The 27,119-nt window shown below is 35.4% G+C and overlaps 1 protein-coding gene across 2 annotated transcripts; it reads left to right on the plus strand.

Annotated features, from left to right (window-relative positions):
- The first annotated feature begins 11,903 nt into the window (after positions 1-11,903).
- Positions 11,904-26,704, plus strand: LOC100262331 (probable E3 ubiquitin ligase SUD1). 2 transcript variants are annotated; one of them, XM_010649425.3, is made up of 9 exons: positions 11,904-12,377; positions 13,980-14,669; positions 15,874-16,641; positions 16,742-16,953; positions 17,064-17,435; positions 23,879-24,039; positions 24,137-24,300; positions 24,384-24,530; positions 25,882-26,704. In XM_010649425.3, the coding sequence occupies exons 1-9, from the start codon at positions 12,066-12,068 to the stop codon at positions 26,389-26,391; spliced, it is 3,336 nt and encodes a 1,111-aa protein (XP_010647727.1). In that variant the 5' UTR covers positions 11,904-12,065; the 3' UTR covers positions 26,392-26,704. The 2 variants fall into 2 exon arrangements, with proteins under 2 accessions (XP_010647727.1, XP_010647728.1); XM_010649426.3 differs by having other exon boundaries at positions 11,912-12,377; positions 23,882-24,039.
- Positions 26,705-27,119: the final 415 nt, after the last annotated feature.

The following is a 27,119-nucleotide window of genomic DNA, read 5'->3' on the forward strand; positions in this document are numbered from 1 at the left end:
AAAAACACTTTATTTTCTAATTTTAAGAAGAAAAAAAAATTTGATTATCAAATGTATTTTCTATATTTTTTTTGTTCTTTAAATATTCTAAAAAAACCCTTCCAAACAACCCATAAGGTTTTTGTAATTTGGTTTTATGTGGGGACTATATTTCATAAAAGAAATTGCTTTACTTAAGTCAACAAAAACCTTTAATTAAATTTTTAAATCAGGTTTATGATACACGTTACATGTTTAAAATATTTAAAGGTTAATAAATTCATTATATTTATTTTAATTATTCTATAGAAAATTAAATAATTCAAAAATTATGAATTTTTAATTATATTTGAATTTTTTTAGTATTCTCAATAATAAAACCAAATTTTAATGTTTTTTTCTGAAATTAAATTTGCTAAATTTTTCAAGATAGAAATTAAAAATTATATAATAGATAAATATTCTTAGTATAGAAAACAAAAGTATATAATATAATATAATGGATCGTTGAAATTTTGTGTGGAAAAAAATTAAAATAAATATTTAAAAAAAAATTGGTTTTCTAATTAAATTAAAGAAAAGTGATTTGGTATGAGGTCCTTTCATTAAGAAGAAATGGTGTGAAGCGCGTAGACGCTTTGCTAGGCGCGTGAAAGGAACCTGACACAAAAATCTTCAAAGGCCAATGAATTAATTAAAATAAATGAATAGAACCCATAAAAGAATTAAAATTCCTAGGTATGTTTTTTTTTTTTTTTCTAATTAAAAAAAAACATGATAAATAGTAATATTGTCTTACATTGGTTTTCTATACCTTCTTTTTATTTTTTATTTTTTTTTTTCTACTTTTGATGGCCCCTTTTGTCACCTTTTTGACTTTGGGGTCACAATCAAAGGCTTCCTGGGTGGGTGGGGTGTTTGGTAAGGGTCTATTAGGCTCGATTTTTTAACTGCCTAAACTTTCTTTGTTCTTCGGAGGAGGGGAATTTAGAGCATTTGGTTAACCCATTTTTTTTTTATCTTGCAACCGTTACGTTTCTTTTCATTTGGTTAACCCAAGTCAAGGAAACTTTATCCTTACCAAATGTTATTGTTTGGCCAACGGTCTTGTCCTCGTAGAGTCTATTTAGTTCATATAGAATTTTAGAAACATTAGTCAAAGGGCATTGAATGCTCAAATCAAGACATTCTTGACAGTTGAAAAATGGGTAGAGATACTTAGGTCTATGAGAGCAATTTCACTATTTCACTTTAATTTAAAATTCATTTGTATTTCCCCTTATCCATATTCATTTCTATTTTGGTTAATCCTCAATACATCTTCAACTTAAACTTTATTACACGATTGATAGTTCTTAATGCCCTACGGCAAAATCATTTCTACCAACTTTGTTATTTGTAAGGAACAAGTACTATTTTGCTTTTTGATGGATGTTTTAATTCCTAACGCTATACCTGTCTTGCCATTCATTTTATTTGCACTTTCATTTAATGATATGATCCACACCACGAAATTGAGAAACTTGTGGATAAAAAATGGTTCCAAGATTTTCTAGAAACAGATTTGTACAAAACCGTGACCCATTACTTATATGGAAGCAAGAACCTTGGTATAATGAAGACGCCACAATCAATTATGGAATGATTGATTGATAAGTCGAAGGAGAATGCCACGGAAAATTTTTTCGATAAGTTCAAAGAGTTCTAAAAGAACTAAAGAGAATTTTCTCTCACAAAATTATGAATGAAATCTGTATTATTTTTCATAAGTTGATGGCTATTTAAATACAAAGAGGTCCATGAATTTGGTAGTTAGAAAATCCCCAAATATTCTGTCTAGATTTCGCAGATAGCCAAAAACAAAAAACTAAAATATCCTGAGTTGGATTCTGAAAAATTGAATCCATTATTTCCTAAAATCATGTCTACCCCAAAGCAAAAAGGAAACAAGGGAATTTCTAATTTATTACTTCCCCATAAAATTCGAAAATTAAAATATAATAATAAATAAGAAAGATAGTTTAGCAATCTTAAAAAATTGTTTTAGATTGCACTAGCCAATCTCCTTGATGAGTAAAAAATTGGGTAATCACCAATTTAGGAAACTTCATTCAATCCACACAATTTGTGAGTTGTTCTCTTTGAGGGATTCTAAAAGATTATTCCAAAACTTGAATCATGGAAATCCAACCGTGTAGAATATGTAGAGCATCTTCCTTGGTCCTTCACGAATTCACCTCAACCCAAATGTTTTGAATAAGTCCATTGAGAGTTTCCTTGAACTTTTTAGCTTGAGCCCTTATAATCGGACCAACTGGAACTTGAATAGGATTTGCATTCCATTTGTTAGTTGTGCCCTCATCATTCCCTTCCTCTTGAAAAGAATTTGTCCTCAAATTATCACCTACATCAAAATGACTTAAATCAATAACATTGAAAGTGACACTAACATTGTACTCACTTGGCAAATCCAATTTATATGCATTGTCATTCATGCGTTCAAGGACTTAAAAAGGTTCATCTCCTCTCGGAAGCAACTTAGATCGTCTTTATGACCGAAATCTTTCTTTTCGCATGTGCAACCAAACCCAATCTCCTAGTTCAAAAACCAATTGTTCACGCCCTTTATTAGCTTGTTTTCCGTAGTGCTCCATCCTCTTCTCAATGTTGAGTCTTACTTTCTCATGTATCTGCATAATAAATTTAGTATTTTTCTTTCCATCTAAGTTAGCATGTTCAAATAAAGGTAATGTCCTTAAATCCAATGGAGTTAAAGGATTAAAACCATAAACAATTTCAAATGGCGAAAACTTAGTGGCAGAATAAATAGTACAATTATAAGCAAACTCAACATGTGATAAACACTCTTCCCAAGTTTTTATGTTCTTTTTAATAATAGCCCTCAACAAAGTAGACAAAGTCATATTCACTACTTCGGTTTGACGATCAATTTGTGGGTGACAAGTAGTAGAAAATAACAACTTAGTTCCTAACTTACACCACAAAGTCTTCCAAAAGTAACTAAAGAACTTAACATCTCTATCCAAAACTATTGTCCTAGGCATACCATATAATCTTACAAATTCTCTAAAGAGCAAATCAGCAACATGTGAAGCATCATCGATTTTGTGATATGGAATCAAATGTGTCATCTTAGAAAATCTATCCACAACCACAAAAATTGAATCCCTACCACATTTAGACTTAGGAAAACCTAACACAAAGTCCATTGAAATATCAATCAAAGGCTCACTAGGAATAGATAGTGGCGTGTATAAACCATGGGATTGCACTCGGGATTTTGCTTGCCTACATGTGACACATTTACCACAAATCCTCTCAACATCTCTTTTCATGTGTGGTCAATAGAAGTGTTCTTGCAAAACAGCTAAGGCCTTAGCAACTCCATAGTGTCCCATTAACCCTCCACCATGGGATTCCCTTACTAACAATTCACGTAAAGAGAAATTCGACACACATAATTTATTTTCCCAAAACAAGAAACCCTCGTGCCTAAAAAACTTACCCATTGCGTTTTTCTCATAAACCCAAAACTCCTCACAAAAATCATGGTCTAAAGAATTAATTCTTTAATGTGCTCAAAACTAAGTAATTTTGCATCAAGAGTAGAAATTAATATGTACTTTCAAGAAAGTGCATCGGCAACGATGTTTTCCTTACCTTGCTTGTTTCGGATGACATATGGAAATATCCTAATGAATTTCACGCACCGTGCATGTCTCCTGTTCAATTTGTGTTAGCCTTTTAAATGCTTAAAGGACCCATGATCGATGTGAATCACGAACTCCTTAGGCCAAATATAGTGTTGCCATGTTTCCAATACTCGAACCAACGCATACAATTCTTTATCATAAGTAGGGTAGTTTAAGGCTATCCCACTTAACTTTTCGTTGAAATATGCAATTGGTCTTCCTCCTTGCATAAGAACTGTGCCTATACCCGTACCTGAAGTATCACATTCAATTTCAAATGTTTTAGTAAAATCAGGCAAAGCAAATAAATGAGCATAAGTTAATTTTTCCTTGATCACTTGGAACGTCTTCTTTTGTTCGTCTCCCTATTTGAATCCAACGTTCTTCTTGATGACTTCAGTAAGCGGTGCAGTGATGCTACTAAAGTCTTTCATGAACCTCCTGTAAAAACTAGCTAGTCCATAAAAGCTACGAACATGACCTATAATCGTAAGACTCGACCAGTCTTGAATTGCGCCGACTTTCTCTTCATCAACCTATATTCCTTGTGCACTCACAACAAAACCAAGAAACACAAGCTTATCAATGCAAAAGGTGCACTTCTTCAAGTTTGCAAATAACTTATCTTTTCTAAGTACACCTAGAACCGAATTTAAGTGCATAACATGATCATCCAAGTTTTTGCTATAAATGAGAATATCATCAAAATAAACAACAACAAATCTACCTATGAAAGCATGTAAGACATGGTTCATTAATCGCATGAAAATACTCGGTGCATTAGTTAATCCAAATGGCATAACCACTCGTATAAACCATTTTTCGTTTGAAAAGCAGTTTTCCATTCATCGTCTCTTTCATTCTTATTTGATGATACCCACTCTTTAGATCAATCTTAGAGTACAAGCACCATGTAATTCATATAACATATCATCTAAACAAGGAATAGGATGATGATACTTTATCGTTATGTTGTTGACTGCTTGACAATCAACGCACATTCTTCACGTCTCATCCTTCTTAGGAACCAAAATCATTGGCATGACGCACTGACTCATACTTTCCCTTATGTACCCCTTTTCCATCAATTCACTAACCTGCCTTTTGTAGTTCCTTTGTCTCTTCAGGATTGCTTCGATAGGCTGGTCAGTTTGGAATGGAAGCACCGGGCACGAAATCAATTTAATGTTCAATTCCTTGAATATGAGGTAAACCATGTGGAAAGACATCATCAAACTCTTTCAAAAGAGAAACAACTGAAACTAGGCAAAGACGTGTCAAGTTTGTTAGTGTTTAAATACGCATTTTGTACAAAAGTATAATCATTGGTCGATGTAAAAACATCACTCTTTTTATTTCACTTGTTTTTGCATAGAAATTTGTTTTTTTTCTCTGTTTTTCTTTCAATGGTCGAATGTGTCATCTTGTTTTCTTTCTCATTTTTCTCAATTTTTTTATTTCTAATTTTCACTTGTTTTCTTTTTCTCACTCTCTTTCTTTAGATCATTCTCTTTTTGTAACCTCACTCAATCTTCATAAACCTGCTTTAGTGACAAAGAGACTAGAGTGATTGTCCTTTGATTAAACACAAACGAGTATTTGTTGTTGAAACCATCGTGCTTAACATGTTGATCAAATTGCCATGGTCGGCCTAGTAACAAGTGTCCAGCTTGCATCGAAACTACATCACACAAAACTTCGTTTTCATATTTCCTGATGCGGAAAGATACTAACACTTGTTTAGTAACCCTCACCTCACCATTATCATTGAGCCACTGTAACTTGTAAGGCCGGAGATGTTTAATTGTTGGTAGCCCTAATTTATCCACCATTTTAGTGCTAGTAATGTTAGTACAACTACCTTCATCAATAAGCACACTACATACCTTGTTTTGCACGTGGCATCTAGTATGAAAGATGTTTTCTCGCTGCACTTTGTCATTTTCTTTGGCTTGCACACTTAGAGCTCTCCTTGCAACCAACAATTCACCTTCGGTAGTATATTTCTCATCATCCACATCCTCTAATGGTGGCATAGATTCGGTGTCATCTTCGTCATCGAACTCAATCTCACTATTATCTCACAATATCATAACTCTTTGTTTTGACATTGGCTTGTTATGTGACCTTTGCCTTGACATTTGAAACACTTAATATCACGATTCCAAGTGGTGGAAGAATTGAATTTACCTTAATTTCCATGGCTAGTTGCTTCTCGTTTTTGCTTGATTTTGGGCTTGATAGTGGCTTGCATCTCCTCTTTCTTCACAAAATTCGGCCTCCATGATGATCCCGAGTTAGGGTTTTGTTGTATACTGCTACCCATCCTCTTGAGTTGGTTCTCAATTTTGATAGCCATGTGCACCATATCTTCCAATTCCACATAATGTTGCAATTCCATAAAATTAGCAATTTCCCGGTTCAAACCAACTAAAAACCTAACCATAGTAGCCTCTCGGTTCTCCCTTACATTTGCTCATATCATAGCGATTTCCATCTCCTTATGTTAATCCTCTACACTTCGATTACCATGTATAAGACTTAGTAATTTTTGGTACAACTCACAGTAGTAATGGCTTGGAACAAATGGTCTCCTTATCACGGTTTTCATCCCTTCTCATGTTTCTATTGGACGCTTTTTATTTCTCCTCCTATTTAATACTAGTCGATCCTACCAAATAATCACATAATCGGAAAATTCAATGACTACAAGTTTTACCTTTTTAAGCTCGGAATAATTATGACAATCAACTATTAATTCTATCTTCTTCACCCACTCAAGGTATGCTTCGGGATCATTTTTGCCTTTGAAATGATGAAATCTTCATCTTAATACTACCTAAGTTATTATCTTCCTAATTCCCAACTTTTCTAAACCGCCCACCATATCTCCTATTGCCAACAATTGAATCCCGATCATCTTCTTCATCAAAACTGTCCCCATAATACTCTTCATCTTCAACTCTCACTTCCCTAAGTTGAACTATCTATCTCCTATGCACATTAGAACGTTTTGTGGCTGCTCCACTTGTGCATTCTCTATTCAATCTATCCACCCATGAACCTACTACATCTCCACTCTCTACACTTTCCTCATCTCACTCATTAAAGCTTCTATGAGAAACTTTAGATCAACATCTTCTGATGCATTCTCGATAGTATTTTTGTCCTTATTGTCTGACATGTTTGCTGCAAAACAAAGTTAGAAAAAAAAATAACATCGCACACTCCCTCAATGTTTCACTCAAAGAATGATTTACTCAACTTTCACTCATATTTTTCACACAAAATCAAATTGGCTTTTACCCTCTTATGTGCTCACCACTCTTGCATTTTTCTACTCGTAGTAATCCTTTATAGGTTCTTATCAAACTAATCAAACAAATATCAAGATTTCCAACAACAACTCACCAAGAGAAATTCGGATTTAAGGGCTTAGCAAAGCAAGGTTGTGTCACAGATTTAAGGGTTTCAAAATCTGCACAAAAGAATTAGTTCTTTTGAGCCTATGTATTTAGGGTTTGTTTGGAGCAAGAAATTCGGATTTATGGAATCGAAAAGGAACATAAAAATGTAAAATTAAAACAAAAATTACAAGAGTTGAATCGTGATATCACTTTTTTTTTCTTCAATTTCGTTTTTTTCAATTTTTTTTCTTTTTTTTTTCTCAATTTCATTTTTTTTATATTTCAAAAAAAAAAAAAAAAAAACAAACACACTTGCAACTAGTGCTAAGCTCTAATACCAACTGATATGATCCACTCCACAAAATTGAGAAACTTGTGGATCAAGAATGACTCCAAGATCATCTAGAAATAGATTTGTATGAAATCGCAACTCGTTGCTTATATGGAAGCAAGAACCTTGGTATAATGAAGACGCCACAATCAATTAAGCAATGATTGATTGATAAGTCGAAGGAAAACACCACGGAAATTCTCTCCGATAAGTTCAAAGAATTCTAAAAGAACTAAAGAGAATTTTCTCTCACAAAATTAAGAATGAAATCTGCATCATTTTTCAAAAAGTTGATGGCTATTTAAATACAAAGAAGTCCACAAATCTAGCAATTAGAAAGTTCTCAAATATTCTGTCTAGATTTCGTAGATAGTATTAAAATATCATGAGTTGGATTCTAAAATTGAATCCATTGTTTCCTAAAATCATACCTACCCCAAAGTAAAAAGGAAACAAGAGAATTTCTAATTTATTACTTCCCTATAAAATTCAAAAATTAAAATATAATAATAAATAAGAAATGTAAATTAGCAATCTTAAAAGATTGCTTTAGATTACGCATGCCAATCTCCTTGATAAGTCAAAAATTGGGTAATCACTAATTTAGGAAACTCCATTTAATCCACGCAATTTGTGAGTTGTTCTCTTTGAGGGATTCTTCTAAATCATTCCAAAGCTTGAATAATTAAAATCCAATCTTGTGGAACATGTAGAACATATTCCTTGGGCTTCCATGAATTCACCTCAACCCAAATGTTTTGAATCAGTCCATTGAGAGTTTCTTTGAATTTTTTAGCTCAAACCCTTGTAATTGGACCAATTGAAACTTAAATAGGATTTGCATTCCATTTGTTAGTCGTGCCCTCATCATTTAGGTTGTGTTGCAACATGCTGAAATTTTGATTTTTTTAAAAATTAACTTTAAATTAATGTTTTCTATTTTGATGGAAGTTTGTTGATAAAACAAAAGTGCATCTCCACTAAGGAGAGCGCTAACTTGTTTTATCATGTTTGATTTTTTTTCTAAGGGTCATGTTCATTCATTCCTCAAACATTATGTGTTTTATTCGGAAATTCCTACACAAACTTTGGCTCTCTTCTACATACTATGATAACGAATTTTATTATTTGTGATTGATGTAGAATTACTTAACTGATATTATCGACTAGAATTGTTACTTGTGGTTCAAAGCGTGTTTGGTTGCTATGGGCTTCTTCTTATAAGGCACAAAGGCTATCTAGGCTAATCTTATTATTGCCTAAATGAAATTATTGAGCTAATCTTGGTGTACTAAAACTCAATGAAAAAAATACTAGTATTGGGACTGCAAATGGAAAAATGAAGTTGGAAATTTGGTTTTTTGAGCATGGTTACCAAAATTGATAGTTGCGCGAGACAAAAGCTATAAGAGACTTAGTTAGAGAAAAACTAGGTAAACATTCTAATTTTCATCTATTCTTTCACATGATCATCGCCTAACTTGATCATTTGAGAGGGATCTTGAGATTCCCTTAGGCATCCTTTGTTTTGTAGATGTTTTATGGCGAAAGACTAAGGAGAGGGTGTTTGTTGCTTAACCAAAGCAAGATGACATTTAATTTGCAACGTTGCCCCTTTTTTATGCACCAACAAAGATCAAATTTGCCTAAGAATCCAAGACTCCCTAAAATGAAGTGTTTGGATATAGGATTACCATACCCTTACTCCTCCTTCCATTTGTTGAATGGTAACAAATTATTCACTCATTTGCTTAAGCCTCCATTTTACACTACTTTAAAAAGGCTTCCAAACCTAAAATTATTAAAAAAATAAATTCACTAGGCAAATGAACTTCAAAATAAATAAATCTTAATGTGTTTGATTCATTAACAAGTTTAATAATTTTTAAAAATAATTTGAAATTCAAATAACAAACTCATTAATACATAAGTTTATGAATAAAAATTGGTTTATAATGATTCTAGGTAAATAAATTATAAATTAAGTAGGACACAATTAATAATTTAATTTTTTTAATGAATTTTTAAAATTTTAAGAATAATTTGGAATAAAAAATTGATCCAATTAATTGCAAATTAAAACTCATTTACATGTTAAAAGGTTGAACTTTATTCGTTATTCATTTTAAATAAAATACTATTGACAATTATCATTGTTAAATTATTAGAATTGTTATTCATTTTTGACAAAATAAATATTAGGAAGATGTTAATATTCTTATGTTTATAACATATAATAAAATAGCATATTTATAAAATATATAATTATGAATTTATTATAACATTATTATTCATAATTTACTAAAAACTATTATTTTTAATTTATTTTTAATTATAAAAATATTTTTATTTTTAATCAAACTTGAATTAAATTAAATTAATATTATATAAATTGAATTTACAATGTTTTTATAAAATAAAAAATATAAAAAATTTATTCAAATGAGTTTTTTTTATTTTTTTTATTTTTAAAAATAAATTTTAAAACGTCCTTATCTTTATAAAACACTGAAAAAATATTTTTTATTTTTAACTTAAAATCAGTTTTTAAAAACAAATTTTAAAAAACATGGTCAAGGAGCCTAACTAACTAAAATGATGACATTATGGAAAAAATGCCTTGGACAAAATCATGAAAACAAAAGGCACACTCAAATAGATGGGTTTGGGTTGATTTTTAAATTCATGAAAAAACAAGTTGATTAATTTTCCATAACTAATTAGAATATCAATTAAGAATGCAAAATCCATTTCATTTTTTATACGGATTATAAATAAAAATATGAACATAAAAAAAAAAAAATTCATAAAAACAAAATTCTATTTTAATAAAAAGAATTTGACTCCTTTTTAGTTGCTCAACATAAAAGTGACATTCTAATTTATTACGAGTAATTGTTATTAAATTAGGAGTGTATTTGTCAATGTTTATACTTAAAGTATTTTTAGTAAAAATATATATTTTTTTAAAGTGTTTTCTTTTTAGGAGAATCATGATCAAATATTTTTTTCAAAAACACTAAAAATATTTTTCAAAATTTTAAAAATATTTCTAAAATTTTACTTAATATCTATTTATTTTTTAATATTTTTTAAGTTAAAAGCGCTTCCTGAACCTCAATCCCACTCTATTAAGGTATCATATGATTTAGAGAGCGAATATTTTGTGTTTTATTTTTTGTGTATTAGATAAATCATCTCTTAAAATCCATGTTGTTCATCTACGAATGGTTTGGTTATGTATTGGACAAATTTTTTCTTGGAATCCAATTTCAGGTGCTTTGATTGGAATTTATGATAGATTACATATACTAAAATTGTATTGTTGAAATGATAAATTAGCTTAAGATATTGATATTTGTTTGCATTCATGAGACTGTTTATTTATCTCCCTTTTCTAGCACGTGTTCAATCAGGAAAGTTGATGGATATGATCATATGCATGATGAATCAGTCCAAGCCCAAGCCCAGAGCCACTTGCCATTCTAAAAAGGAGATAAATAATTTATTGAGTTTAACCATAAAATAATCAGCCCATGACCGTTGGACTCAGCCCGAGACTTCATATGGTGCGGCTTCTAGGGACCTGAACTTGACCCGACTTTGGACCTACTTATTCAAAATGTTGAATTCCACCGACCTAAATTAATTTATATGATTGGATTTTTGAGCCAATTTGTATAAAGTTTACCAAACTCATTAAATGTTACTAACATGCATATAAAAATATCTTTTCATTTCTTGTCAACAAACATCGCCCAATTGAACATCATGTATTCATGAAAATTTTAAGCTATGTTTAGTTCCCGTTAAATTTAAAGAAAAATGTGAAAGAGAAAGAACAAACAGAAAAAGTAAAAAAAAAAAAAAGATAGATTTAATCTCAATAAATTATTTTATGTATTTTTTATATATTTATAAATCATTAAATTCAATAATTTTTTTAAAGTAATTTATAAAAGTAATTAATTAATTTTAATTCTATTTTTACTTTTTTTCCCTTTTATTTTATTTCAATCACATTTTCTTTCAAACTTTTTAAAAACCAAACATAACCTTAACACTTTTTTTTTTTCCCTTACTCCTCTCCAAAAATTAAACATTGTCTTAAATTTTCTAAATTTCTTAACGCCCTAAAAATAAGGTCAAAGTTATATGCCAATTCAAGAGAGGAGGAGCCTTTGTAGCAAGGAATGAATTCATTCTCATTCTTCAATCCTTAATCAATAAGATATTTAAAAAGGGAGGGGGTGGAAATAGCATATTACGACGTGGCACGTTGCAATTGGTGTCATGGAACTTTCCAGAGCAGAGTGTCACCCCACCACCGGCTCATTAAATTCCAGCTTGTCTCCGAATGCCACGTCATCAGTACAGGATGGTGGGGGCGAGTGCATAGACATCGACGTCATTATCCGGAACTCGAAGGGCAAGACCAGTAATTTAATCCCAAACGTGGGGGCAAAGATGGGATTTAAAAACATGGCTGACCCTTCCGGGAATCTGTATCCTCCCTGGGCCCAAACTCCATGTCTTTAAAAGAGGATCGAGCGGCCACCGAGTCTGACCTCTTCCTGAGAACTGAGCCTCAGAGTCGAGACTCGCCGGAGCTTTAGTTTCGCCGTTTACGATCCGATGGAGATCGCGCCGGCGGTGCTGGAAGCCAAGGCCAACGAGAACGACAACCCCACCACCGTCTCTGTCGACAGCCTCAAAGCTTCTTCTTCGTCGTTATCATCGCCTCGCAGCTCGCCGGAAGATGAAACGAGATCCCCAGGGAAATATGACGAGGAGGAGGACGAGGGGGACGTTTGCCGCATCTGCCGAAATCCCGGTGACGCAGAGAACCCGCTCCGGTACCCTTGTGCGTGTAGCGGTAGCATAAAGTTTGTTCATCAGGATTGTCTCCTTCAGTGGCTCAATCACAGCAACGCTCGTCAATGCGAGGTTCGCTTTTCTTTCATCTTTCTTCCTTTTTTTTTTTCTTTTCTTTAAGCTATGTCGTTTGATTGGGATTTTTATAGATGTCTTAGCTATGTATTTATTGGGGGTCTTTTTGTGTATCTTGAAATTTGGTTTGAATTGATGGTGAATTAATGTTTTGGTCTCTGAAATGTTCGAGGATCGCCTAAAAGACGTGAAATTAGGGTTTTAGGGTTTTTTTTTTTTTTTTTTTTTTTTAAAGAGAAAAAAGCGACTTTGTTTGAATTCTTCGGAAAGATGAGGGAAGGCTAGTGAAAAGCTTTTATCTTTGAACCAGATCTTATTGTTTTGAATTTATCGTCAATGAGAAAATAGTTCTTTGTTCATAATCCAATTTGTGTGCAGCTTTTGCGTGGTTGTGGAAAGAAAATTGAGTTTCTTTACAAAGATAAGGCCATTTTATTTTCTATTATTATGGTAAAGGATAGACTAATAAATAGAAAATGAGATGCCATTGTCTAAGAAATTGGGGCAAGCTGGCACGATATTTGGTTCTAGGAAATGATGAAAGAAAAGAAAGAAATTTTTGAAAATGGTTTAGGAAATAGGTAGGTTTAACCTTCAACATATATCGTTTTATGGATGAATGTCAAGAAAGTGTAACAAATGTATTTCATAGGCTTAGAAGATGATAAAACTAAACTTACAATGAACAAGATTTTCCAAGTTTCCATCCTATGGATTGTCAACTGCTAACAAAACAACATTGGTTGAGATTAAGGTTCTGTTTGGTTGAGCTATGTCAGAATTTTGGAAAACTTGATCTTCTTATCGTCATACGGATACACATTTAATATTTGTGCATCTTCACTTTGCTTTAAATCAATATAATTACCCATTGTTGGAATTACTGTTTCCATGATAGTGTATCAATTGAAATTTCCAAGATGGTATATCAATCTCTAAGATGGAGAATCAATTAAAGGATTACAAATTTTAAGATCATCATCTGCAGGGAGATGTCTTTATGATTGTCATTTATTTAATAGTATAAGTCTTATAATGTGTCTCAAGACAAAACCAGTCTCTCTATAGTCCTTCAGGTGTTCTGTTAAAGCTAGGGGGTTAAAAGCTTAATTTAAATCTGGATTGTTTGGGTTGGAAAATTTTCATAACAAGGCTTGATTTAACACTTTGGACCACATGTCAATTAATGCTGTTTTTCTCTTAATATTATGGTCATTCCTGAATAAGTACTATGGATGTCCATAAATAGACATGACACTTGCAATGGCCACTAAGATCACACATTTACAAGATGTTTCCAGGATACCCTATAGTGGAGCAATGTAAATAAAAGGAGAAACCATAAATTTTATTTCATTCAACGGCTTCTAGTTTGAAACATCTTATTTAACCTCCGATTTTATGCAATCTTTAGTTTTGTGCCACAGAACCCAATTCCATTTTTATTTATTTATGTTGGATTGCTTTTATACCTTTTGGTATCTTCTGGGGATGTTTTTTCATATTTTTTTTTCATTTATTTTTTCATCTGAATATGCTTAGGGTTGATTTTTGTTTACATTGGTGGAGGTTTTAAATTGCAGTTGATATGTATTACAGGTTTGCAAATATGCATTTTCGTTCTCCCCTGTGTATGCTGAAAATGCTCCAGCAAGGCTTCCTTTTCAGGAGTTTGTAGTTGGAATGGCAATGAAAGCTTGCCATGTTCTGCAATTCTTTTTGCGCCTTAGTTTTGTACTTTCTGTTTGGCTCCTTATCATACCCTTCATTACATTTTGGATATGGCGATTTTCTTTTGTGAGGAGCTTTGGTGAAGCCCAGAGATTGTTCTTGAGTCATTTATCTACTACAGTTATTCTTACTGATTGTCTACATGGATTCCTGCTATCTGCAAGCATTGTTTTCATATTTCTTGGAGCCACTTCTTTGAGGGATTATGTTAGACATTTAAGAGAGCTTGGGGGACCAGATGCAGAAAGGGAAGATGAAGGTGAAAGAAATCCTCGTGCTGCAAGAAGACCTCCTGGACAAGCTAATAGGAATTTTGCGAGGGAAGGAAATGGTGAAGATGCTGGTGGAGCCCAGGGAATTGCTGGAGCAGGGCAACTAGATGGAAGGAACCCAGACAATGTTGCTGTCCGGTGGGAGATGCAGGCAGCTCGCCTTGAAGCTCACGTTGAACAGATGTTTGATGGTCTTGATGATGCTGATGGTGCAGAGGATGTGCCCTTTGATGAGCTTGTTGGCATGCAAGGGCCTGTTTTTCATTTGGTTGAAAATGCTTTTACTGTGAGTTTATCATTCTCTTCTGCTATTGTTATTTCCTAATTATGTTCTGTTGTTATTTCATCTCCATTGATGATGGAATGGTGGTGTTTTCCCCTTCCTTTTTATGATTTTTTTCTTCTTATTGATTTCTTTGTCTAGTTTTATTTTGTACCTTTATGGAGTGCATTGTTAATCATTAGGAATCTTCTGCCTAATTGTTACATTTGTCATTGTTAGATTTGCTAATTAATCTTGCCTTAATCATTTAAATATGCTGGCAGGCATTAGAATCATGTGCCTTTGTTGGGTTGAAATAATCAATGCTTTCTCCAAATCTAATCCAACATGAGGCACCCTGGCTCCTTTCCAGAATCGAGCCTGCTACTTTCCCTTTCCCCACCTCAACAGAAATTTCAAAGGATATAGACTTCACTGTGAACTGGACCTTTCCTCCTATCATGATACCTTCAGAAGTCTTTTATGCATGGTTAATTTATATATGACCGGAGAATATAATACTTTATATATGAATGTAGAAATGAACATAATGAAATTTCTTGGACAAAAATCCGAAGGTAAAAACAGGAAGCATGCTCTAGAGATGAACCCATGATGATTTACGATATTATCCCATAGTTGATTGCATATATGTCCACGCTTGATAATGTCACTTGGTGTGGAGACAAATTACTAGTCCTGAATCTATCAGTGACAGGAGCACATGATAGATTGTCACTTCAGATTCTAGGGTCAACCCTAATCTGTAAGATTGGGGCATATTTGACCACAAGATATGAGACAGGAAGACTCCCTTGTTTACCAGACTTCATTGCTATCTCTATGGGCCATATACTTCCTTGTTTCCTTTGTTGTCATTTATGGAGGAGGAAAAATAAGAAAGAAGACAAAAGACCTCAAAAGATTTGCTTTAAAATATCCCTTCTTTCAAATGGATTTTGTTGTTATTTGGGGATAACCATGTAACTTATTTTCTATAAAATTTCGTAATATTTTTTTTCTCAGTTAATTCTTCAATGAAGCTGTCTGAAAGAGTGCTGAAATTCTGTGAATCATGAAGTATATGGAACATTAGTTTTTTAAATAATCTTATTTGTATTAATAGGTCTTCCCAACAATTAAATGTGGTTAATTTAGAAAATTTGTTCTATCCTCATCTCTGGGGATTGCATCCATTGATATACTGAATGGTTCTTTCCCTATGCAGGTTCTGGCAAGCAATATGATATTCCTTGGCGTTGTGATCTTTTTGCCCTTTTCATTAGGTCGGGTTATACTCCATTATATATCGTGGCTTTTCTCTTCTGCTACTGGTCCAGTATTGTCAACATTCATGCCACTTACAGAGTCAGCCCTCTCCTTAGCAAATATTACACTGAAGAATGCATTAACTGCTGTAACTGATCTGTCATCTGAAAGCCAAGAAAATGGGCTGCTCGGTCAGGTCGCAGAAATGTTAAAAGTAAACACAAGTGGATTAAATGAAACCTCGAACAACATTAGCATGCCCCTGTCAGCAGATTTCTTGAAAGGGGCAACTATTGGAACATCACGACTTTCTGATGTAACAACGCTTGCTATTGGATACATGTTTGTTTTCTCCCTAATCTTCTTCTACCTCGGCATTGTTGCTTTAATTCGGTATACTAAAGGTGAACCTTTGACCATGGGGAGGTTCTATGGTATCTCTTCAATAGCAGAGACAATCCCATCCCTTTTCAGGCAGTTCTTGGCAGCAATGAGGCACTTAATGACTATGATTAAAGTTGCTTTCCTTCTGGTCATTGAGCTGGGGGTATTTCCTTTAATGTGTGGCTGGTGGCTGGATGTTTGTACCATAAGAATGTTCGGGAAGACTCTTTCTCAAAGAGTCCAATTCTTTTCAGTTTCTCCCCTGGCGAGTTCATTAGTTCATTGGATTGTTGGGATCGTGTACATGCTACAAATAAGCATCTTTGTCAGCCTTCTTCGTGGGGTACTGTTCCTAGCCATTTGATCATATTGTTACATTTTATTTTGTAATTACTAATTCATTTTTTTATTGGTTAACCTATTCCTCAACTTTCCTTACATAGGTTTTGCGTAATGGAGTTCTGTACTTTCTTCGAGATCCAGCTGATCCAAACTATAATCCCTTTCGTGATCTAATTGATGATCCTGCACATAAGCATGCTCGCAGGGTTCTGTTATCTGTTGCTGTCTATGGGAGTTTAATAGTGATGCTGGTATTTTTACCAGTCAAACTTGCCATGAGATTGGCTCCCTCCATTTTTCCGCTTGATATTGTGTAAGTTGGAGCTCCTTGTTCTGGTGGCACCAACTGTTCATTACTTAGGTTCTCATTTTTTAATCTACCATTTTTGTTTTCTAATTTATAAATGTACATGTTTATTGCAGTGTCTCCGACCCATTTACTGAGATTCCTGCTGATATGCTTCTCTTCCAAATTTGCATTCCATTTGCTATTGAGCATTTTAAATTGCGGACAACGATCAAATCCTTTCTCCACTATTGGTTTACTGCAGTTGGCTGGGCACTTGGCTTAACAGATTTCTTACTGCCTAGACCTGATGACAATGGTGGACAGGAAAATGCAAATGGGGAACCAGTAAGGCAGGCCCTTTATGCAGTACCAGTAGATGAAATTGCACAACAGGATCAGCCACTAGGGGTACTTGAAGCTGTCGATGATTTAAATGGAAGCATTCATGCATCAGGGAATTCTAATATCACAGATGAGTATGATGCTGATGATCAATCTGATTCAGAGTAAGTTTGTAGAGCAGATGTCAATTCCACTACCTTGTTTAATATTTAATATTATGTATAAAAGATTGATCTGAATTACCGCCACTGACACATCTGCCATGTGACTGCCACCTTTATCGATGCTGTCACTACTACCTCCTTCACCACTCTGCCATTGACAGTGCCGCCATCATCCCCACCATCGCCACCTTGTTACTGCCATACCTCCGTGATGCTGTCTCCACCTTGGCCTCCGATCCATCACATCCATCAATGCCATTGCTTTACCTCTATGTTGTCTTGTCACCACTAACACCACCTCTCGTCCGCCATGCCACTGCTGTTGCTTCTTCCATTGCTGCCCAATCAATTCCATCTTCATTGTATTGACTGCCCTTATTGTTTAACAATGAACTTGTTATCATCTCCAACACCAACAGGAGAAAATTTCATTACCTCCATCAAGACTACCTTCATTGTAGTACCTCCATCTCTTCACCAATGACACCATTACCATCTTTGTTGCATACTCCACTTTCAGTCATATGGCACCGCCATTATTGAAGATCCTTAAAAAAAAAAAAGGAAAAAAAAGGAAGAATCTAGATGTAGAGAGCCTTTTGTATTCTTAGTTTTACGACTTAGAAATCTACACGACTTGAGTTTTTTTGTATCTAATGGCAGAGCCTTAAGGAAGTTTGAATGTTTAGTGTTGAACTTGAAACCTTAATAATGAAGTAGGATTTGCAAGGGTCAAGTCCCAACCAGTAATATGTTTTATCAAAAGGATTTATTCTTCGATTAAGCAAGCTTGGAGAAACATCTGAGGGAAGTGGAGTTCAAGGGATGGATGGAGGATGCAGTTGATTTTGTGTTGAATCAAAATCTTTCGAGATTTTGATAGAGGTGATTAAAGGTTAGAGAATTGGAAAAAATTTGAAGAGAGGATGAGGGCTTTCCTCTTGGACTAGGTTTGGTGAGAGGGATCTCTTATTGGCTATAAAGGAAAGAATAACATGTGCTTTAAGATGGATCAGAAAGAAGGTGGTAAGAGCCTACAAACTGGAGCTTTGCAGCAACCAAGAAGGAAGATTTCTATTGTGTTCAGTTTTATCAGCAGAGGAAAAAAGGTTCTTGTTAGTCTTCCCTGAAGGGAGGGGCTTCCTAGGGGGATGGAAGATTATTGCTAATAAGCTGAGAATTGCTGGTGTTGCTCTTTCGTTGAGGATTGTAGAGGCACCTTGGGAGGCTATCAAACAATTAGAAGATAGTGGTAGGGGACTTTTTTGAAAGATAATTTCTTTTGCGGGGACGGTGAATAAAGGCCAAGGTAAGGTTGGCGATGCAGTTTGGATTTAGTTTGAAATGAAGGAACTTAAGGAAAATTTCAAGCCCTTGAAAAAGTGCCTGGTGGGTAGATGAGGAGCCTTCTCAAACCAGGTGTCAAATTTGTTTCACCTGAAAAATTAAAATTAGGCTTCATACAATTGGAGACTAAAGGGAAACCTCCATTTGGCTATGTTGGGAGGTTCTGTCATCCTGTTTGAGTTTAGGAGAGCCATTGAAGTCAATAGAGTATTATAGCATTTGGGCAACATATTTTTCAAAGCGGAAGGGGGTGTAGCTAGACTAGTGGGGTTTTGAAGTAGGATGTTTCAAGAAAGGGATGCGTGCTAAAGAAGCTTTGGTGGGAGTGGGTGGGCTACCTCTTCATTTGGGGGGAAAAAATTGTTTAAAGGTTGGGTGATGCTTGTGGAGAATTATGGTAGTTGATGAGGGTAATGCGATTCATTGTCATCTTCAATGGGCTAAGATTCTTGTAAGATCTTACAGGAGGAAGGTGCCTAGGATCTTGCATGTTGTAGTTAGGTCAATTGTCTTTGCTACTCAACTATGGTGGGAGATATCTCTATGCTTGATGATGGTGGCTCTTAATGGAAGTTGCAGAGTAAAGGTCAAGGATGAATCTAACGAGGTGAAATGTGTTCTAAAGGGAAAATGGGTGTCACAAGAGGAGCATTTGTGGCTTGCTAAAGGAGTGGCGGGGTTAGCCTTTTCTACCTAGTGCAAGTAGTTGGTAAAAGTTGGGTCAAGCGAGGAGGTTGGCTCATTGCCAAAGGAGTCATTTAGTGGCCCCAATGGTTGTTTTAGTGGGCTGATGGTTCAAAGTGTTTGTGCCTATGATCCTCTTAAGGGCTGGATTGTGGAGGACTAGCAACCTTTAGTTATAAGGGCTTGCTCAAGTTGAGGGCTCGTCTTCTTAGGTTCGAGCTTCTTGTGAAAAGGGGGAAGGGGGGAGGGAGGATTTTGTGGAGGCGGGATGGGCTTGCAAGGCCTCTTGCAATCAACCCACTCTTGCACCATTAGTGGGCTTCCTAATTAAAGAGGGGTGATCAACCCCATTTTACTCTCAACTAGAGGAATCGTCAAAGCTCTATGTTTGAAGACCTTTGCCTTCTAATGGAATCTCGATGGCTAGAAGTGAGAGTTTCCTTTGTCGATGAAACTCTCCTTAATGAAGCTATCAGACTTTCAGATATGGCTTTGACTTTTTCTTCTCTATTGAAGGGCAGGGTTTCTTCTACTTCTTTTCGCACTATGGATGGGAGCCCTTTGTCGGATCTCACTAAAGGCTTAGTTCTTTGGAGGGAGTTGAAGGGGGGTGATTTCTTATGGGCTTGCAGTGATGGTGAAGGGCACTACAAATGCTTTTTTGTGAAGGCATGATGGTGGGGGTACCAAGGAAACTTAAGGAACGGGTTAAAGAGAGTGGAAATTGTTGAGTAGTGAGGTGGTGGGCTTGTGTAAGGACTGCCTTTGCTAGGACCTAAAGGGGGAGGAGTTAAGTTCAAGATTCGTCTTTATGCAAGTTGGCCTCTTTCAACAATTTTGTGGAATTGTCTGAGGTTGTGAGTAGGGAATTTTTTCTATGTTGTGGAAATCAAAGGCTAGAAAAAGGAGTAAAGTGGTGGTGATAGGTAGAGAGAGGAGATATTCCAACTTCTCCTTTTGTTGGGGAACTCCGAAAGGTAGAGTACTCAATTAACTATAGCCAGGCGCATGGAAAAGCGACAAGATGTTAGAAAAGTGGTAGGGAACTTGTTTCTAACTATCCATGCAATTAAGGATTTTATCTTGAAATGTTGGGGTTAATGACAAGGAAAAACGAAAAACTATCAAGGCTCTGATTAGATCTCAATGAGTTAATCTTGTGTGTTTGCAAGCTACAAGGGTCTAACAAATTAATTCTCAAATGGTGGAAGTTAGAATAAATTAAGTTTTGCTTTTCGATGAGTTTGACAAAAAAGAAGGTAGGGGGGCAAGAGCCGTTCAAAATCTCCTGTATAAGCTTGGGACTTCATTCATCGAGGAGAAAGTTCAAGTCGCTTTGTTTAGGGATGAAGCTCCAAGACTAGATGGCTTCACTAAGGCATTTTGACAGTTTTGTGGGAATTTGTTAAGCAAGAGGTAATAGGTTTCTTCATGGACATTTTTTACAATAGGTTTTTTGAGAGAAGTTTGAATGTCACTCCCTTGGATTTGGAAGATTTCAAACCAATTATCTTAGTGGAGGGCCTTTTATAAGCTTTTGGCAAAAGTTTTAGCCAGCAAACTCAAAAAGGTAGGGGGAAATGTGGTTTTAAACTACCAACATATTTCCATTTTTGTGGAGGGTAAACACATTCTTAATGCAATTCTCATAGCTAATGAGGCCATAGACTCAAAGTTGAAAAGCTCCATTAGTGGAGTTATTTGCAAAATTGATATTGAGAAGGTGTATGATCATGCCAATTGGGAGTTCCTATTGGTGATCTTAGAGAAATCAAGTTTTGGTCATAAGTGGATCATATGGTTTAAAACTTTAAATGATGCATCTCCTCAACAAAATTGTTAGTTCTTGTCAACATGACCCTATCAAAATTCTTTCGTAGTTCTTGTGGGTTAAGACAAGGGGATCCCTTTTCTCCCTATTTATTTATCTTGGCTATAGAGGGGATTCTAAGGAGAACTAGGGAAGGGGTTTCCTTCTTGGGTTTCAAGGTGGGTGGTAGAGGCTATGAGAGGTTAGATTTGAAAATCAATCTAAAGAAAAGTGAGCTAATTCTAGTTGGAGGAGCTGATGATGTGGAGGCTCTTGTTGCTACTCTGCGATGTAAGGTAGGGCATCTACCCACCATATATCTAGGTTTGCCTTTGGGAGCTCATTTTAAAGCAATGAGGATGTGGGATGAGGTGGAAGAAGGATTTCAAAAAAGGCTTGCTATATTGTAAAAGCAATGTAGGGAGACTTACCTATTTAAAGTACATTGTCAATTGTTCATTATCCCAAAAAACATGTCTAAGATTGGTGCAGATCTAAAGGAACTTCCTTTGGGGAGGGGTTGCATCAGTGAATAAACCTCACTTGGTTAATTAGTCCATAGTTTGCTTAGACAAAAAGAATGGGGGGGGCATTAGGAATCTCTCTTCTCAAAACAAGGTGCACCTAGGCAAGTGGTGCTGAAGATTTGCTTATGAAAGAGTGTCCCTTTGGAAAAGTGTTATTGCACAGAAATTTTAGGAAGGGGAATGGTGTTCAAAGTTTATGAGGGATGGATATGGGGTGGGTGTGTGGAAGGCTATTGGAAATGGGTGGAAGTCCTTTGTGAGTAGAACTCATTTCATTGTTGGTAATGGAAGAATGGTCAAATTTTGAAAATATAGTGTGGTGACTCATCTTTGGAAGAATCCTTGTTGTATTTGTTCTCTCTAGCCAATGATAAAGACTCTTAGGTAGGAGAGGTGTGGAAGCAAGTAGGAGGAGGTCGGTGGGGCCCTTGCTTCTCCATGCAATTTCTTGATTGAGAGATTGAAGGAGTAATAACCTTTCTTCAAAACCTGGAGAAAAGCTCAATTTGGAGTGAGGAGGAAGACAAAAAGGGGTGGGAGGAGTCCAAGAGTGGTGTTTTCAGTCAAATCCTTCTTTAATTCTTTTGTACAAGAAAGAGGTGGGCCTTTCCCCTCTAGCATTGTTTGGAATCCATGGTTACCTGTGAAGGTGGAAATCTTTGCATGGGAATGAACTTGGGGTCAGATTTTTAACAATTGGTCAGCTTTAAAGGAGCGGATGGACAATGCCTAGTCGATGCTAATGTGCAAAAATGAGGTAGGATCGATCGGTCATTTACTTCTTCATTTTCTTAAAGTATCCCGTGACAACTTGTTTTCTCTTTTCATGGAGTAATTTGGGTGAGGCACTTCACTGTAAAAGGAAATATTGATCTGGCATGAATTTTTTGTGGGAAAGAAATGGAAAAGGATTGGATGGTCTCTGTGCTTGTCTAGGACATTATAGAAAGAAAGAAACAGGAGGTCTTTTGAAGATTCAGAACAATTAGTTCCAAAAATCGAACCCATTTTCATGAGTATTTTTTTGAAATGGATTGGAGAATACATAGGTGTCATTCCTAGAACTTTGTTGATTGGCTAACTTAAAATAATGAGAGGGAGGTTGTTTTCTGCATTTCTCTTCTTTTAAAGTATGCCTTTGGTGGGCATCAAATGTATTCACTGAGTGTGTATTGCTGCACCTTTTGCTTAGGCATTTTAATATAAATTTGCTATTTTCCTGTACAAAAAAAAAATGATCCGCATGCAGCAAAATAATGTATTTATGCGTATGAATTTGGCTTCCATATTTTTATTTTTTCCATATAAATGCAGATTTTAAAGTATATGTATGCTGTTTATAACTTGAAACTCATAATAGCAACTAGAAGTCATGTGCATGTGTATACATATACATGCATGTATATGCAGTTTATATTCACCATCTCTGTAATATAGATCTACATTTATTTCTTTAACATGTATGATTGCGAGAGAACTTGGCCTAGGAAGACAAAGACAAAACCTCTGAAGAGATATTGGGAATTGAAAGTGCTTGGAGGAAAATCTCGTATCAAAAGAGTTGCTAGAAATGGAGTCATAAATATGTATACTTTGCAGTGTCATTTACTTTGCAATGTTGTGCAGCGAATGACATTTGCCATTTTTCTTGCGATTTGAATCCCTGTTTCATTTTGAATTCAAGTGTGTTTTTTCTTTAAAAAAAAATATTGAAGAACTTGAGATTATGTTTTAATTGTCTATCTTTTCGTTAATAAGCTTCGAAATACTGCCATACTCGTGTCATATTTTCATTGTCATCGGTGTTGTATTCTTTAGCATGTTACTTTTGGAATCTTGCTCATTTCTAAATCTTAAGTTGAAGCTGATTTATTATGACTGTTGATATTTTATTTTTATGCATTTATCCTATTGCCTTCTTTTTCTAAAATCCCATCCATGATTTATAATGGATCTGGCTATGTTTTTGCTCTCTGTGCTCTTGTTTTTAAAAAAAATTCTTTTTCAAGCTAAAGCTCTCTTTACTTGTTTCATACTCTGATATCATCTGATTTTTTTTAATTCCTATTATTTAGCAGGTACGGCTTTGTGCTTCGTATTGTCCTTTTGTTGGTGGTGGCTTGGATGACTCTACTTATCTTTAACTCCGCCTTGATAGTTGTACCTATTTCACTTGGACGAGCGCTCTTCAATGGCATTCCTCTTCTCCCAATAACTCATGGCATCAAGTGCAATGGTAATGTGGTTGATGAACTTGTCTTGCAGTCATTTTTATCATGCCTTTTGAATGAGAATGTTGACTTGTTCTATGCCTCTTTTTTCTTTTTCGTTAGATTTATATTCTTTCATCATTGGAAGCTATGTCATTTGGACTGCTCTAGCTGGAGTCAGGTATTCCATTGAGCACATCAAAACAAGGAGGGCTGTAGTTCTGTTGAGCCAAATGTGGAAGTGGTGTGTCATTGTTATTAAGAGTTCTGTTCTGTTGTCAATATGGGTAGGAAAATGTCACCTTGGTTAATATTTATCTTCCTAACCAGGTTTTATGTCTCTGACCTTTGTGCTGCCATTATGTACCAGATATTTGTCATCCCAGTATTAATTGGACTGCTGTTTGAGCTTCTGGTAATTGTGCCAATGCGGGTGCCTGTGGATGAAAGCCCTGTGTTCCTCTTGTATCAGGACTGGGCATTGGGACTCATCTTTCTTAAGATCTGGACTAGACTGGTGAGCAACCATCACTATAATTTTCTTGATTTACATCAAGGTTTTACCTTTGGTTTGGCTGGAGCCATTACATATTTTTTTGGTGCATTCCTTGGTAGATCTGATTGATTAACTTGATTATCAAAATACCTTTATAAGTCTCATTATTCTAGCCTCTAGCACATGGTTGCTTGGAGGTGGGACTTGGAAAATACTACTTTTACCCACTGGAAGTTGGGAATAAAATATTGTTAATGGGTGATGAAAAGTTGTGTTGGAATGCCCTCAAAATGAGTAATTATGTGTGGCATTGCATGGTCCTTTATTCTGTGGTCAAGAAGACTGCTAAATTGGCATGATTCTTTTGTGGGAAGATAGTTGTGTGGTGAATCAGGGGATGTTTGAAAGTAAAGGGCAGAAAGTTGAGGCGCTTAAACGCATTTTCCATGCAATCTTAGGTTGTGGGTTAGTTTGCACTTAGGAGAAGGTTCAATATGCCTTTAATTGATTTTGTAGATTAACTGGGCTCTAGGTAAGAGGAGCAGTGTTTTTTGTTTCTCTTTTATGGCAATGCCTTTCAGCACCCTTTGTTTACGGTCAGTGTACTCTGGTGTATACCTTTCTTCTCTTTTATTTATAATATTTTCTTACTGAGTGTATGTAACCTAATTTTATTTAATAATATTTTAATCCATGCAAGATCTATGAACTCTGAATTTGACCTCTTAGGAAAGGACAGAAGCAGCAAATTTCAAGGACTTGAATAAGATTCTATTTATTGTCAAAATTGCCTTGTTTCACATGTTTTACTTTATCCTTTTTTTTATAGGGAGGAGCCTCTCTTGGTTCTGTTCTTATTGTTTCATCTACACTTTCTCACACACACACTGACACACCCATTGGCAAAGAGAGAAGCATCAAATTTCAAGGAATTGAATGGATTTATTTATTGTCAAAATTTCCTTGTTTCACTTGTCTTCTTTTATCCTTTTTTCATAAAGAGGAGTCTTTCTTGGTAAACACACACACACATACAAGTTCATCCAGTGTAATTTTTCGAGTTTTTCTCTACATGCTTTGTTACTGGATCTGTCCTGAATTTTGAACTCCAAATAATTCTCAAATAACAAATTTTGTTACTATAAAACAACCAGTGCAGTAGATTAAAAAAAGTTCTGAACTTTTGTCAGTTCAGTTTCATTTTGAGTCATTTGAAAATACCAAAACTGGAATTCATTTGGTTCTTTTATTTGATTTTATTTTATTCTGATATTTGCATTTAAATTCTAAGATCATGTTTAATTATGCCAACCAGGATGCATTCAACCTAACAGACCCTAAACTTCATTTGTTCATTTTTGTGCTTGAACAGGTTATGTTGGATCATATGATGCCCTTGGTGGATGAGAGTTGGCGAATAAAATTTGAAAGAGTGAGAGAAGATGGTTTCTCCAGGCTGCAGGGCCTTTGGGTGCTAAGGGAGATTGTGTTCCCAATCATAATGAAGCTGCTGACAGCCCTGTGTGTTCCTTACGTTTTAGCCAGAGGGGTGTTCCCTGTGCTTGGGTATCCACTAGTAGTTAACTCGGCTGTCTATAGGTTTGCTTGGCTGGGTTGCCTCTGCTTCAGCCTGTTGTGCTTTTGTGCCAAGCGATTCCATGTATGGTTCACCAACCTCCACAATTCAATACGTGATGATCGCTATTTGATTGGCCGTAGGCTTCATAACTATGGAGAGGACACAGAAGGCAAGCAAAATGAGGTTGAAGATATTCCCTCGGAAACACAAAGTGCTAATTTGCATGGCACTGCTTTAATTCGACATGACAGAGAAGCTGACATAGGAATGAGGCTGAGGCGTGCTAATCGACATGATGCCTAAACTTACGGGGAAAGGATGTGCAGCCGGTTTTGGTAAGAGGTTGAGGCTGTTATGTTGTGGACGTAAACACCACAACAGGTCAACAGGTCTTATATCCACCACAATAGGTCGTATATCTACTCTCTGGCTGGTGTCTATAATGCACTCCGTTAACTTAGTGGTATTCTGTATTGTGCATATAAAATGGGAAGCTTAGTAAGCAGGAGGGAGGAACAAATGAAATATTGTTTGTTTATAGAAAAAAAATGTTGATCACGTGTATTATTGTTCTGAAATATTTGTTCGAATTGCATATCTGTATGTGTTAGCGAGATTTGACAGTCCCTATGCACCTAAACAATGGATTTGGAGATGCCCCATTGAACTGCCTGCTCTCCATTCCAATTCACTGCACCGGTCCTTTTCTAACCAGACTCTTTTATTCAACTGAAAAACTGACTGGTACCTTCACAGTGTAACTAATCAAAAGGCATGGCTTGTTTTGTTTCTTCCTTCGTTTGTAAGGTGGCTTTGTGTGGTTTTTCATGGTTTAATAACTGTGAAGGTGGGTTTGTGTGGTTTTCTCAGCAGTGTATGGGCGCAAGTTTCCCTTACGGTTTGAAAATGAGTGGCTTAAATCAGAAGGCTAGCGAGGAACTGGTGGAACGGATACAATCTGAGTGGTTCATGCAGCCATATGCAGGCAGTTAAGATGAAAGAGTCTTTAAAGGAACAAAGGGATTTTTGGG

This window comes from Vitis vinifera, chromosome 3, assembly GCF_030704535.1.
Source record: "Vitis vinifera cultivar Pinot Noir 40024 chromosome 3, ASM3070453v1".
NCBI lineage: Eukaryota > Viridiplantae > Streptophyta > Magnoliopsida > Vitales > Vitaceae > Vitis > Vitis vinifera.

Coding starts and splice junctions, on each gene's coding strand:
- LOC100262331 (XM_010649425.3), top strand. CDS start 12,066: ATGGAGATCGCGCCGGCGGTGCTGGAAGCCAAGGCCAACGAGAACGAC. Junction 14,670..15,873: donor TGGTTGAAAATGCTTTTACT/GTGAGTTTATCA, acceptor TTCCCTATGCAG/GTTCTGGCAAGCAATATGAT. Junction 16,642..16,741: donor TTGTCAGCCTTCTTCGTGGG/GTACTGTTCCTA, acceptor TTCCTTACATAG/GTTTTGCGTAATGGAGTTCT.